We start from the raw sequence: 15,013 nt of genomic DNA, 5'->3' as shown, positions 1-15,013 counted from the left end.
GTAGAGACAGGGTTTCACCGTATTAGCCAGGATGGTCTCGATCTCCTGACCTCATGATCCACCCGTCTCGGCCTCCCAAAGTGCTGGGATTACAGGCTTGAGCCACCGCGCCCGGCCTGAACATTACTTTTTGAGGGTCCAGCATAGTAGTTGGCTGGTCCTTGCTTTATGTGGCTACACTCTGAACCAGAGAGCTTAATTCTTGAGTTTTACATTCTGCCAAGATACTCGTGATGAGTGTAGAGGCCCCAGAGAGAGCCAAGACTTGCGATGTGGGAGACCAGGACCAGAGTGTGTTTCTTCCGGACACAGAACTCACCTGGACCTTACCTGGAAAGCCCAGGCGCTTGGGGATTTATACCCTTCCCAAGGATCAACCACTGTGATCAACTCTGCTCGTCCTGTGTTTTTGGCTTATAGCCAAAGCCTGGAATAAATAGCCCCATATTTCAGAATCTCTATGACTTGTCCAGGGTGGGCGATACCTCCCTTCAGTTGAGGTTTCACCAGGCTGACTCTAGGGTAATGGTTGCATGGGTCCTGACCCCTAAGTTCATACCTTCACAAACACCCCTTAGGCTCGCCACTCATTGCTTTCCTTGCCATTAAGAAAAATTCCCGGTGCAATTAGAGGCATTTGGTTCCCCATATTTCTGGTTTCCTTCTGAGCCTCTCAAACCAATTCCTCAGTTCCCTAGCTTCATTCTCTGGGACAGCTGAGTTTCATGTCAGTCAGGGATCACAGAGGTTAGATAAGGCCTCCCTAAAACGAGGGGCCAGCAGCTAGACATGGCAGCAGAGATGGAGCCAACCTCTTTCTGCTTCTTGCAGCCCTGACCGTGAAGTTTCTGACCAAGAGGTTTATCAGTGAATATGACCCCAACTTGGGTAAGAAACTACTCCTCCCTGTACCCTCTGCTGCCTGCGCCCCACCTGGAGTGCTCCCCTGGGACCTACCCCGTGGGTGGGCACTGACCAGGACTGCATGTCTGGGGACAGAAGGGAGAAGCCGCCAGGATGACCCAGCCCATGGGGGAAAGTGTTTTAGGTGTCAGAAATACCCCTTCCACAGCCCACCCCAGACAATTGGGGGGTTGGCCTAATTCACAGAACTAAGAAAGGCTGATTTACCCTAAAATATGAAGTATGATGGAACTAAAAAAATAAAAATAAACATAGCAGGACATCCACATCCAAACAGGTAGTATTCTTAGGCCAGGCGCGGTGGCTCATGCCTGTAATCTCAGCACTTTGGGAGGCTGAGGCGGGCGGATCACCTGAGGTCAGGAGTTAATGACCAGCCTGGCCAACACGGTGAAACCCCGTCTCTACTAAAAATACAAAAATTAGCCTGGTGTAGTGGTGTGTGCCTGTAATCCCAGCTTCTAGGGAGGCTGAGGCAGGAGAACTGCTTGAACCCGGGAGTTGGAGGTTGCAGTGAGCCGAGATCGCGCCACTGCACTCCAGCCTGGGCGACAGAGCAAGACTCCATCTAAACAAAAACAAAAACAAAAAAACCTCAGAAACAAATAGGTATTGTTCTTCAGGATGGTCAGTGTTCTCTTCCAGAAAAGCTGGGCAAACATTTGAGGAATTCTCTAGTGGTGCTGGCTTCTGAACCAGTTTTTTAACTATATGAGAAAACAACTCTTGTTTTTATCACTGCGTCATGGTATATTGGAAAAAGGAATGTTTCCGTGTCAGTCAAAGCTGGGTTTGAATCCTACCAGGCTCTGCTCCTTATTGGCAAACTTGAGCCAGTCAGCTAACCTCTCTGAGCTACTGTTTCCTCATCTGTAAAATGGGCATTAAACAATACTTATCTCAGAGAATTGCTGTGAGGATTAAAGAAATAACACATGTAAAAGATCCAGCATAGTACTTGACCCACAGTAGGCACTCAATGCATTTTTGCTTTTCCTTCCTCAAATGGCTTCCTGTACACAATGGCTTAGATTCCCTTCTAAAACAAATCAAAGCAGGATTTTATTAGTAGAAATGTTGCTTAAAGCTCACGTGTATAACATTTGTCTATTGTAAACTGTTCACTGAGAGCCATAAGGTGTCTGGATGAACTTAGCCTTTTGAAAATGGGTGTTGTAGTCTTGGATTATTTTCCCCATTCATACAAATCAAATAAAGCATTCCTGGGACCCCTGACAGCCCTCCAAAGAAGCCCAAGGCTCTGTGACACAAGTGGAAACCCCCTGCACTGCCTGCAGCAGGCCCCTGATATGGTGCTCCTGCCGCACCTGGAGGGGAGAGCTCCTTACCCTAGTGGTGCCCAACCCCTTAGTTCAGGCTGGAATCCAGCACCAAATCACAGTGTTGGAGCAGGCAGAGACATCATGGCTATTTAGTCCCCTGGTTTAAAAAAGCTTTTCCTTAGGTAGCAGAATCCCTTCTTCCAAATTTTAAACAGAACCCCAGCGTGTCAAACAGAGAGAGCAAAGGGGTTCCCGTGGATAAGTCAGGGATTCAGGGCAGGTGACATGGTGACAGTCCCTAAGGGATTTGTTCCTCGAAGCTCTGCTTGATCCCTGTGCCAAGGCCTTGGCACAGCCCTTCAGTGCTACAGTGGAGGAAACAGGCCCAAGGAGCTGAGGACTCTGGGCCAAGGTCACCCAGAGGAGGCCCTTTGGTTAGCAGAGGTCAGCTCCAGAGAGAGGAGGACACAGGACGCAATGGTGTGCTGGCCGGTGAGGTGTTGGGAGGGGCCAGAGCGTGGAATAGAGATGGGGTGGAGAAACTGAGGACAGAGGTGAGGTGGGAAGACAGGAAGGAAAGGCACACAAGCAGACATGGTGTCTGGGAAAGGACAAGGGAGATTCCCAAGGACAGGGCCTCAAAAGACATATTCGGCCTAATTCAAATATTGCATGGGTCATGCTTATACCAAAAATTATTCCTTTTTGTTTGAAATTCAGATTTAACTGGGCATCTGGTATTTTTCCTGGCAACTCACCTCCAGTCTCTCTTCCTCCCTGCCTTCCAATCCATCCTGTCACAGGGTCCCACCGGATGAGCCTATTACAGTGGTGGTTTGAGCCTCCTGATTGAGTAATTTTGGAGTTCTGACCTGGTAGTGGAATGCGTGGGCAGACTGTCTGGGAAGTGGGCAGCCTCACAATGGTCAGTCCTCTCGGCATGTGGTCTCTCACACTACACTGACAGCCCACGAGTCAGAGAGCCAACCAGACGTTCTCCCCTCAGACTCTCTGGGAGGCCTGTGCCACTCCTCGAAGGTTCTGCTGAGAAGGGCCTGAACATTCCGGCCACTGTCCCATTGTTGTTTCCAGCAGCAGCAGCAGCAGCAGAGACTGAGACGAGAACCTTTCCTTCTGTGGATAAAGCTCTCCACCACCGGAGAGCTAGCCATCAGTAATGCTGGTAAAACCACTCTCTATGCCCTTCCTAGGTCTTCTGAGAGCCTCAGCTCATTTGGTGAGCCTGGAGGATGGAGATTCATTCCCGTTTCCAGCAGGTAGCACAGTACTAGCCTCAGTGTAGATGAGCGTTTAACTGTGGGGGTAAATTTTGGTTTTAGGATTACCCTTTAAAGAAGAGCTTCTATCATGATCCTCATTTTATAGGTGAAGACATGGAGGAAGAGAGGGTCCAGTGATTTGCCTTAAGATTATGGAGACCCTCAGGCACAAAGGAAGACCAGGCATGGCTCCAGTTGCTCTCCGCCAGGAGCAGCCTCATGTCATAGAGGGCCTGGAGTCAGAGGTCTGTGTGGCACAGGGCCCTCTGAGATGCAGTTTCCCCATCTGGAAGATGGGACCAATAGCCTGTGCTCTGACTGTGTAAGAGTTGCACTGTGTTCTGGGGTATGTCTCCTAGAGCTGGTAGGAGCTGAGAGATTCAGTGTCTGTGGAAGGGCTTTGCCTGTGCTGAGCCCCACAGGAGTGGGCAGGGGTCTCCAGGAGAATATTCTCCTCTCCCAGAAGGGTTGACCATGCCTCATCTGGCTCAGCCAGGGGAGAATGTCAGCTTCTTACTCTTCTTGCCCTCCTCCTCCTCCAGCAAGGATATAGGCACCATTTCTGAGGCAGCACCCTATATACACTCTGATGTGAGCTTCTGTGGTGCCATTTAAAAAATTATTACTGTGAATGAGAAGAAAACATTGACAAATTCAAAACTTTGGGAAATGACTCTTCTCTCAGCACAAAAGTCCATAGACTATTAATTAGAACCAGGTGTTAGGAAGCCCTTATATTTAAGGACACCAGAGTACTCTGAGGCAGGGACTTGGTGATAGGAAGTCTGGACATTACTGTGACTGGGAAAGGAGCCCCTCACTCTTGCCCCAGCCCCTGAGGCCCATCACCTCTTCTGTAAAGGGAGGCTGGACAGTATGAGCGCCAAGGCTTCTTCCAGCTCATACAGCCATGTTCCACATCCCTGCCGGACTGGGCGATTCTGATCTTTCCTCATACTCTGCCCAGACAGAGCTGGAGGGCAGGCTGATTCACTGAGCAGTCACGGGGTGAGGGAGTCCCAATGTGAACACAGCCCAGCCTAGAAGCCCTGAGTTCAAGTTCCTACTGCTGATTAGGTGCTGTGTGGCCTTGGGCGAGATCCCTTCTCTGGGCCTCACCTTGTCATCTCTCTACAATGGAGCTAACAGCAACCTTGAAAGGCTGTCCTGCTGTCGGCAGGAGACCAAGGGTGGGCTAGCGCCTTTCACTGGGCTGGGCAGGACACTGCACCCATTGGGGGGAACCCCTAAAAGGGGTGCATCTGACATCTTTGAGTGGAAAATAAAGACATCTGAAAGAGATGTAAGCAACTAGGGGCAGCTCTTCTTGGACTAAATATAGTTAAACATTTGGAACATAGTTTCCATTAGATTTTTTTTTGTCTTTGCATAAGAGCAGCTATTTATCCAAGTCCCCAAAGCAGGCTGGGGACAAGAAGCTGTCTGTGATTCATGCTGGATGCTAGTGGACCTGGAGAGTGTCCAGACTGGCTTGGCTGCCAGTAGCCCTCAGAGAGACGTGTTTGACTATAAATTCAGCCAGGGTTGGGAGTGTGCCCTCTCACAGTGGGTGCTGCCAGAAGGGCAGAGACCATCCCAATTCTGCCAAAAGGGGTCTTCTTTAGGGCCACTAGGGGCAGGGGACACCTAGGGAAAGGTAATAACCAAGTACACTCACACATGTGGGCCAATGACACAGGCACAGATTGGGGTTGGGGAGAATGACTGCCAACATGGCCGCGAGCTCCTCTGCATGCCTGGCCACTTGCTGCCTTCTCAGATTTGAGATCATGAGAACTATATGTGTGTGTATATATATGTGTGTATGTATATATATATAGTAACAACTCGAGAAATTCAAATAAGGTCACTAGTTTGGTTCATAGTATGGTATCAATGTAAGTTTCTTTTTGATCATTGGGCTGTGGTTATGTAAGGTGATGACACTGGGGGAAGCTGGGTGAAGAGTACACAGGAACTCTGTACTATTTTACAACTTCTATGTCAGTCTAAAGTATTTCAAAAGTAAAAAAAAAGAAAATCACCTGGGAATGTGATCCTGCCCTATTAACTTTGGAGAACCATGGTTCCCACTGTCCTCACCAGGCATGTGTGGTAAGCCAGGCCCCATGCCCAGGGGGGCCCATCGAGTTCTTACAGAGCCCTGGGAGATGGGACTGTTAAATGAGCTAATGTCAAGCACTTAGCACAGCGCCTGGGACAGAGGAAATGCTTGGAAACTGTTAGCAATGTTATCATAGTGTTCCTGTTTTAAAATGAGGAAACAGCCTCAGAGAGCTGAAGTGATTTGGCCAAGTCACAAAGCTAAAAAGTTGCTGACATTGGGTTTAATACCACATTCTCCAACTGAAAACTTCTGACTACACTAGACTGACTCCCCTGCTGTCATGTTGACAAGGATTGTTTGTAAAACCTTCTTGGAACTTCTAAAGGGGGTCTGACTGCCGTCCTTCCATCGTATCATGTACTTCTCTTTTCCCTTGTCTTTTCTCCCACTGCGGGCAGGAGGGTGGTCGGAAGGGAAGAAGGTGGGAAAGACTGGGGTTCTGGGATAGAGGGGCTAGCAGTGCTGCTCCTGAGCCAGCCTGTGCTGCTAACAGGGTCTAGGGGTCACACACTTGGCTCTATCCTGCTGGTTTTGTGTGTAGGTCCAGAACACAGTCCCGCCCCCGAGCCATGGTCTGTGAGTAACCACTGATGCTGAGTCCTGCAGGTGGAGCAGCATCTCCTTGGTGGGAGGGCCTGCCTGTAGCCTCCATGATTGTGAGAACCAAGGACTTTCCAGTGGTCCCAGCCCCAGAGCAGCTCCTATGGTCCCCCAAGGCCACATGGGTCTAGCACAGAGGGAAGCTCAAACTTACACCCAAGGCACTGTGTCTGACCTGGCTAACCATCTGTGTTGTAGAGGACACCTACAGCTCCGAGGAGACCGTGGACCATCAGCCTGTCCACCTGAGGGTCATGGACACTGCAGACCTGGTAACATTACCTCCATTACCTATGCACTGTTGCGAGTCACTGTGGCCTCCTGAGAAGTCCTGGCCCAGAGCGCGAGGCCTCAGATGTGCATTTAGATGCCTTTTAAGCTCAAGTTTGCTGTGTAACCCTGAATAAGGCACTTGATCTCTGTGGGTCTGAATCCTTTCTTTGCCAAATGAGAAGGATGGGATGGGGCCTGGAGAGACATGATGGTTGCTGGCATCTGCTCTGAGATCTTGTGCTGTGGAGCTCTGTGCCTGTGCACACGAGGAGGCAGGTACACACCTGTTTACACAGATGCTCCTGGTGAGATCCCCTTAGCCCAGGTCTCTCCCACACACAAGTCTCCACCCATGTCCTCACCACCCCCTGCCAAGGCTGGATGCCAGTTACTCTCAGAAGCCAAAGGGGCAGCATGAATCCAACCCAGAACCAGTGGTGCCCAGGGACAGCCAGGTCTCTGTAGGGACCATGCCAGAGTCTTTGGCTCTGGGCCCAAGGGGCCAAGGTCTTCAAGTCTCTGGCTGGGTGGTGGGAGGGAGGTTCATGAGACAATGTCTCCTTTCACACCAAGCCAAATCCACACTCAAGTGCCCCTTTGAAAGGGCTCTGCTGGGAAACAATATACAAAGCCCGGGGAGTGGGGAGGTGGGATTGGACGGCTCAGGTGAAGGCCTTTACCCCAACCTCTCTGCCCCTCCTCTGGTGGGGCTTCTCTCCTTCACCCCAGGACACCCCCAGGAACTGCGAGCGCTACCTGAACTGGGCCCATGCCTTCCTGGTGGTGTATAGCGTCGACAGCCGCCAGAGCTTCGATAGCAGCAGCAGCTACCTGGAGCTGCTTGCCCTGCACGCGAAGGAGACACAGCGCAGCGTCCCTGCCCTGCTGTTAGGCAACAAGCTGGACATGGCTCAGTACAGGTGAGCACGGCCTGCTTGGCCCTTGTCTCCAGAGCTCGCTTTCTTCGCTTGTAAGGGCAGGTGGCATCTTCAGGGATTAGTGGGCTGCTAAGAACAGTCATCCCCTTGAATTGAGGTAGAAGGGATTATATGTTTGTCTGTTTGTTTTCTGAGATGGAGTCTCACTCTGTCACCCAGGCTGGAGTGCAATGGCACCATCTCAGCTCACTGCAACCTCCACCTCCTGGGTTCAAGTGATTCTCCTGCCTCAGCCTCCCCAGTAGGTGGGATTACAGGTGCCTGCCACCATGCCTGGCTAATTTTTGTGTTTTTAGTACAGACCGGATTTCACCTTGTTGGCCAGGCTGGTCTTGAACTCCTGAACTCGTGATCCACCTGCCTCGGCCTCCCAAAGTGCTGGGATTACAGGCGTGAGCCACCGTGCCCGGCCGAAGGGATTATGTTATAAAGGTATTGTAGATGTTGGTCTTCCAGGCAGCCAAGGACTTGAAGGGAAAGGTTTCTGGGTCACACAGGGGCTACACCCTGAAAGTCAGAAGAGCAACCACTCCTTCCTCCCTCTTGGGTCTCTGTGGATTCTCTTGGATTCACCCTTCTTGCCTGAGTCTATCCTGACCTTCCAGCCCCACTCCTAGCAGCTGACTGATCTAGTGCCCGATTCCAATTCTGATTGGCTCCTTGGTCAGGTGTCTGCTCTAGTCCAACCGGCTCTCCCTTCACCCAGACCCAGCCTCCCACACTCACTCCCATGGTTGACTGGGCTGACGGCGGGTTCTCTTAAAAAGGGTTGGACTCAAATCAGAGGTCAGAGACTGGGCCAGAGGACACATTACTGAAAAATACTGCAGCCATATTTTGCTTGGCTGGCATAGTGTCTTAAAAGACCTAGAACTGGAATGCTTTGAGGTGGGGCACGCTCTCTCCAGCCGACCCCGGGCCTCGCCGCTCCCCATGGTTTACCTCCACCCTCTCCACACATTCAAGTTGCCTGCCTGGCCCTGAGGCATTTGACACTGTGATGCCTGAACTTAATGAGTAATGCCACTGAACTTCTCCAGCACTGACCTTTGTCATCTGTGGCCAGTCTACCTTCAAGAGATAGCCCCTTCCACCAGCCACTCATCCCTCCTTGTTCACGGGTGGTCTGTCCTGCTTCCCTAGGCCCCGAGGGCATATTGACTGGTGTTAACAAGGAGGGGACCCTTTGTTTAGAACGGGTCAGATGGGCAGTGGGAAAAAGAGAGGTGTGGGGCCGTGAAGGGGGACTATGGTGAGAGGCCTTCAAAAAGATGGCCAAGCCCTCAGACCCAGGCAAATTGTGTCTCCGTGAATGAGGGAAGTCATGTGACCTGAAAGCTGCTGAAGGTAGTCTTTGAGGAATCGCAGACCCTCTTAGGGGTCAGAAAACTGGATTGTGAGTAGGCCAGTTTCAATACAGGGAAAAAACTACGAATCACTCTTTTGACTCCAGTCTTTGCCAAAGAGATTGTCTAAAATGGTTTGGGAGCAAATAACAAAGAATACATGCTTAAATGAAGCTGATCCCACCTGTTCCCTAAAAACAACTTAGGACAATGTATTCCTATTTCATTCTTCGATCAAGTCCCGAGTTTAGTAGATTGAGATTCTGGGAAGCACAAGAAGTCTAACTTTTAGCTGAGCATTGGTCATTGTCTCCCATGACTGTCTCACTGTTTGAAGGGTAAAATCTGGGTTAGGTTGGTGCTTCCCAAGCCACTGATAAAATTTTCACTAGGATGCAACAAAATAAGAAAAAGAACAATGTTCTGTGCCTCTGTCACCCACTCACACACATGCACACACACACGGGGTTTGTGTTTGTGAAAATTCATTATTCAAGCCCCCACAATGACAAAGTTGCAGATTCAAGCTCATCATAAAAGCACATAATAGCAAGTGTTCTTTCCAAAACGGTTCCTCAGGAAGCGGTGAGCTTACTGGCAGAAACCAGCCCTGGGTGGGGAATAGATTCCATGCCTCTGACTCGTTTTGTCCCAGTCACTCACTCTCTCTGAGACTCCCCCCACCATGGAGTGGCACCCGGGGCAGCTAGCCCACTCTCAGCCCGTGCTCCTGCCAGATCAGCCCTGGGCTCAGAAACTTTTCCTGCCATGGCCCATGAGTGCCTCCTCTCATCTAGTGGCTGTGCCATTATCCTTGGCAGTGAGCAGTGGGACAGCTCAGCAGTAGGGCAGGAAGATGCAGCCAGTGAAATCTCGGCCCCAAGACCTCAGGGACCCCCCTGTCTCTTCCCTCTTCTAGACATCCGACCTACGCAAGAGTCAGTCTTCTTTTTCCTCCCACCTCGATTCCCATGGCTTTCAGGTCAGAAACTTCCACGACCTTCCCAAGTTTCGGATATTCTATCCTCCCTTCATGGGAGGTGGTGTAGGACCAAGCCAGAATAGGTGTTGCCCCCTCTCTCCTTTTGCCCTCCTCACCATGAAATGTTGTCACCCCTGCCCTCTCCTGCCTCTGTCCTGGAGAGGCAGACAGAACACCCCAGGAGCCCTGAGAACTCTGCCAACCACAGGCTTCTGGAGTCACCTCTGTGGTCTAACCCTTCAATCCAAACGACTGCTTCTCTCTAGAGCTGATCCCACAAGCCAGAGCTGTGGGTGGCCCGTTTCCTGCCCCAGGGACCCATGTTGGGGTAGAGAAGAGATGGGGCCGGGAATGGCCTGCTTCCTCCAGTCACAGGCAGGGTTTAGCATAGGGGATTTGGAGTAGCTTCTTACCCTCATCCTCACCCCAAAATTCTTGCTTGGGTGACATCAGCTACCATTTATTGAGCACTGACTCTGTGCCAGGTACTGTGCTAAGCACTTGAAACAAATTGTCTTTCGTAATCCGAACAACCCTGAGGGGCAGAGGTCAGTAATCCATTGTACCTATGAGAACACTGAGACTCAGAGCGGTGAAGATGACCCCAGGCCACCCAGCTAGTCCATGGGGCGCCGGGTGTAGGAGCTGGTCTGCCTGATTTGGCACAGCCTGCTCCTAACTCCCTGCCTCACCCTGCTTCCTCACCAGGCAAGTCACCAAGGCAGAGGGTGTGGCTTTGGCAGGCAGGTTTGGGTGCCTGTTTTTCGAGGTCTCTGCCTGTCTGGACTTTGAGCACGTGCAGCACGTCTTCCATGAGGCAGTTCGAGAGGCACGGCGGGAGCTGGAGAAGAGCCCCCTGACCCGGCCCCTCTTCATCTCCGAGGAGAGGGCCCTGCCCCACCAGGCCCCACTCACCGCCCGGCATGGGCTGGCCAGCTGCACCTTCAACACACTCTCCACTGTCAGCCTGAAGGAGATGCCCACCGTGGCCCAGGCCAAGCTGGTCACCGTGAAGTCATCCCGGGCCCAGAGCAAACGCAAGGCGCCTACCCTGACCCTCCTGAAGGGCTTCAAGATCTTCTGAGGACCCTTCCCCAGGAACCCCAGGCTCGGTGGGTGGACAGGACTGCAGCGGGGCAGGGGCTGGCTTCTCACCACCGGTTTTTCCCTCTGATGAACAGCAGACCCCACCTCCAGCACCAAGCAGTGTCCCTACACTCAGTTCACTGTGTGAGCTGCAGTGGCAGGCAGGGATGCTGCTTCTGTTCCCTCCAGGCCTTGGTCTTCATGGTAACCACCGCATCTGTGGCCCTGGAGGGAAACAGCCACTGTGACAACCCAGAGACCTGGGTTCAGCCTTAAGTAGGAAGAAATTGCAGTGTCCATCCTGCTGCCATCAGCCCTTCCTGCTCCAGCTACAGTTGGGCCAGCTGTGGCCCTTAGTGGACGGTCTAGGTGGATAGCTCTGTCAATGTCAGGCCCGAGAACCTGCAGAATGACAGCCCTGGGGTCCTTGCGCCACCTGGTGGACGGGAAAGGCAGGGCGCTGCCATTTCAGAGGCCAGAGCCTGGCCCTCCTGTCATCTGCTGACTTCACAGAAGGCCCAGGCTACAAACCCCACAGTTTATTCAAGGAATTCACAGAAGGCCCAGGCTATAAACCCCACAGTTTATTCAAGGAATTCACAGAAGGCCCAGGCTATAAACCCCACAGTTTATTCAAGGAAATCTAGTTAAAATAATCCAATGGACAGCCTGGGCGGGGCGAAGAAGCCCCAGGAAGGGGTATTTCCAACACTTGATGTCTCAATGAGGATAAAAGGGAGGGGGCTGTGGGTTGTCCAATGTAAGGAGCCCCAGAGTTCTTTCACCAGCAGACAGATTCCCCATGTGTCTTCCCACTGTTAAGGACTCTGTCCAAAGAACCTCAGGACCAGCTCCGTCAAGTTTAATGATCCAGGCTGCAGAAGAAAGTTGTCACTCCAGTGAGTTACCCAGGGCTCCAGGGAGCCCACAGCAGCATCAGACCCATCCAGGGGCTACAGGGCCTGCCCCCTTGCAGGTGGAAACACAGTATACCCGTTTGTCGTCTGGTTTGGCAGGACCCAGGACCCTCAGCAATGAGTCTGAGTGTTCAAAGCCCACTTTAGAACCTAAAGCATTTTGGGTTAATAAAGCAAATTTTTGCATATGTTATTTGGTGGTGTCACCGCAGCTTATACCAGGACACCATGGCTCAGACATGGGATCAGGACACTCCTTTCAGATCCCACCGTTGGCAAGAAAAGGCTCTCCAAGGCAGGCAGCGTGGTAGTTGTCTGATTTTGTTTACCACACGCCAGGTCCAAGGGAAGCCTTGCACAGACTCTTAGCAGACAAGCGGGAAAGGAGAGGGCCCTGGTGGGTGGAAGGATTGGGAAGGGGGTTCTGGGCCTGGAAGCCTGCTTCTTCCCCTCTCAGCAGTCTCAGGACTGCTGTTGTATTGCAAACAGTATCTCTGACCCAGTCTTCAGTCTCATTCTGTAAATAGAGGAGCTGAGGTCAGAGCGGGGCTGTGAACTACTCAAGACCACATGCTTGGAGTCCTAGCCAGGCTTCCCGACCCACAGGCCAGCTATGGATTTTGCACTTTTGCTCCAGGCCACTTGTGTGTGTGTGTGTGTGTGTACCACTGCCTTGTGAACAAACTATGCAATACCACCTGCTCACTTCCAGGAGCATTTTAATAAAAGATTTTTTTTAATAACAGAATTTTAGTTTGCTTGCAGTTCATTCATTGTATCTGCTAAAAAAGAAAGGAAGGAAGAAAGGAAAGAAAGAGAGAGAGAGAAAGAAAGAAAGAGAAAAGAAAAAGAAAAAAGTGGGCTGCTTGGGAGAGACTGTAAAACCTGAGAGGTTTCAGGCCACTGAGCTGAGCCCAGATCATGTGCCTGGCTTAGGGTGGGACTTCTCTGAACCCTCACTAGCTCTCAGTTTCTGGTATGTCTGGAAGGAAAACTGACAGCACATCTCTCTCTTTTAACTCGAGTTCCACCTGGGCTGAGTTTGGCTTTTCTGAGAGCAAAGTCTCTCTTAGGTTGTTTAGGCTGTTGTGATCCTTGGTTCTGGCCTCATCCAAATGCGGGACTTCTGGATTTTCTTTTTCTGGTGGTTGCATCTTTTGTTTTCTGGAGGGACAGGGAACAGTGTTAATCAGGGGGGCTGAGTGGTTGGGGCAGGACTGGGTCTCCCAAATGGCTTAAAGAATCTGAAGGGAAAATTCTGTATGCAGTCTGTATGCAGTTGGGGGAGAAGTGGCAATAGTTGGATATTCCCTCAACAGAGAAATGACTTACGCTTGCGTGTGTGTCATTTCAGGGAGTCCTTACTGTCACCTGTGAGCTCAAGTATCATTGCCACCCCCCCCTCCGCCGCCACCTTCCAAGTGAGGAAATGTAGTTCACGGAGGCCAGGTGCAGTGGCTCATGCCTGTAATCCCAGCACTTTGGGAGGCTGAGGCGGGTGGATCACTTGAGGCCAGGTGTTTGAGACCAGTCTGGCCAACATGGCAAAATTCCGTCTCTACTAAAAATACAAAAATTATCTGGGTGTGGTTGTGCCTGTAATTGCAGCTACTTGGGACACTGAAGCAGGAGAATTGCTTGAACCTGGGAGGCAGAGGTTGCAGTGAGCTGAGATTGCACCATTGCACTCCATCCTAGGCAAGAGAAAGACTGTCTCAAAAAAAAAAAAGCTAAGGATGCACATAGTTAGGGTGTGCACTTAAGCCTCCTGACTCTTGAGTCCTGTGTTCATTTCACTTAACCACACTGTCTCTAACCTTGGACTGTTATCCTACTTAGCACAGGTCCTTGTTACCACACACCTCATCCCTCACACTACTGCAGGAAATTTCTAACTAATCTCTCTGCTTCTGGGTGTTTCCTTCTCTAAACCATCCTAGGCACAACACCAGTCATGTTTCTAAAACCCCATCGTGTACACATCACTCCCCTCCCCCAACCACCTTCATTGGCTCCCACTACCCACTTCCTTAACCTTCTAATAACTCTCACGAGTCTGTCCTCTCTCCAGATTGATTTTATTCAAGGTATCCCTAGATTTCCTGGCCATAGTGGAGGGACCCAGTGGGGGTAAGCTGTCAGCCCAGAGATTCTGCCTGGGTCGTAGGGGGAACAGGTCTGCTGTACCTGTGGACAGCCACTCATCTCTGAGTTGACCTTGCTGAGGTGCATGTGTCCTGACAGGGTGAGAGGGGCAAGCTCCCCTTCTGAATGGCTACACTCCTCCAGGTCATGCCTGCTTCCTGTCCAGGGCCAGGGGGTAGTAATCAGGGACTGTTGCTGTTTTTTGTTTTGTTTTGTTTTTAACAGCTTTGGGTTCTCGAAGGACACTGAAGGCTGAATTTTGCTGTCCCAAAGGGTAGACAGCCATTTTCCCTAAGTGACCCCTCTCTAGATTTCCCTCTGGGAAGGCAGGGCCTCTACCCCTCAGAGACCACCTCATCCCCCCAGGACCAGCTCCTCACCTGCTTGCCTGGATGCTCCTTCCCAGGAGGAACATGCTTATCATGACCACCACAGCCGCCAGGGCAAGGATGGAGTGATTCCAGGGAGATGCTGGGGAGGGACACACAGGACAGAGCCCTGAGGAGTGGCCAGGCACCTCTCAAGCCCACTAACAGCTGGGCCCTGGGCTCAGACCCAGCTGACAGTATCAACTGTCCTTTGCGTGGAGACCCTAATCCAAGATGAGCCCCTTGCCCTGGGGCACTCCCAGTGTAACAGGTGGGAGGGTGGAAGACACAGTCTCTACTCTGGAGAAGCCCTAATCTAATGGAGGAGACAGTACTGCAGCTAAATAACAGTGGGGCCACAGGGGTGAAGGGCAGAGGCCTGCAGAGGGCAGGGGACAGGTGGGCCAAGATAAACTTCACAGTCTTGAGTTTTGCCAGGGGCTGGCACAAGGCAAAGAAAGAAGGCTGGGCGCAGTGGCTCACGCCTATAATCCCAGCACTTTGGGAAGCTGAGTCAGGTGGATCACCTGAGGTCGGGAGTTCAAGACCAGCCTGGCCAACATGGTGAAACCCTGTCTCTACTAAAAATACAAAAATTAGCTGGGTGTGGTGGTGTACCCCTGTAATCTCAGCTACTTGGGAGGCTGAGAATCACTTGAATACAGGAGGCAGAGCTTGCAGTGAGCCAAGATTGCGCCACTGCACTCCAGCCTGGGCAACAGAGTGACCCTGCCTCAAAAAAA

The 15,013-nt window shown here is 51.5% G+C and overlaps 2 protein-coding genes across 2 annotated transcripts in view; one reads left to right on the top strand and one right to left on the bottom strand.

Moving 5' to 3' along the window:
* RASL12 (RAS-like, family 12) overlaps nt 1–11,381 on the top strand; it is a 19,591-nt gene extending 8,210 nt beyond the window's left edge. The window contains exons 2-5 of the mRNA XM_011968121.1: nt 832–888; nt 6,414–6,487; nt 7,218–7,408; nt 10,463–11,381. Coding sequence (XP_011823511.1) covers nt 832–888; nt 6,414–6,487; nt 7,218–7,408; nt 10,463–10,838 — 698 coding nt within the window. The 3' untranslated portion in view covers nt 10,839–11,381. The remainder of the gene's footprint in view (nt 1–831; nt 889–6,413; nt 6,488–7,217; nt 7,409–10,462) is intronic.
* A 1,298-nt stretch (nt 11,382–12,679) lies between these two features.
* SLC51B (solute carrier family 51, beta subunit) overlaps nt 12,680–15,013 on the bottom strand; it is a 3,675-nt gene continuing 1,341 nt past the window's right edge. The window contains exons 3-4 of the mRNA XM_011968112.1: nt 14,283–14,373; nt 12,680–12,921 (exon numbers count right to left, since the gene is read on the bottom strand). Of these exons, the coding sequence (XP_011823502.1) occupies nt 12,717–12,921; nt 14,283–14,373 (296 nt within the window). The 3' untranslated portion in view covers nt 12,680–12,716. The remainder of the gene's footprint in view (nt 12,922–14,282; nt 14,374–15,013) is intronic.

The sequence above is a fragment of the Mandrillus leucophaeus genome, unplaced genomic scaffold (genome assembly GCF_000951045.1).
Source record: "Mandrillus leucophaeus isolate KB7577 unplaced genomic scaffold, Mleu.le_1.0 Scaffold12, whole genome shotgun sequence".
NCBI classification, from domain to species: Eukaryota; Metazoa; Chordata; class Mammalia; order Primates; family Cercopithecidae; genus Mandrillus; species Mandrillus leucophaeus.
The sequence above is the reverse complement of the archived record's forward strand: the minus strand, read 5'-3'. Positions and strand labels throughout refer to the sequence as shown.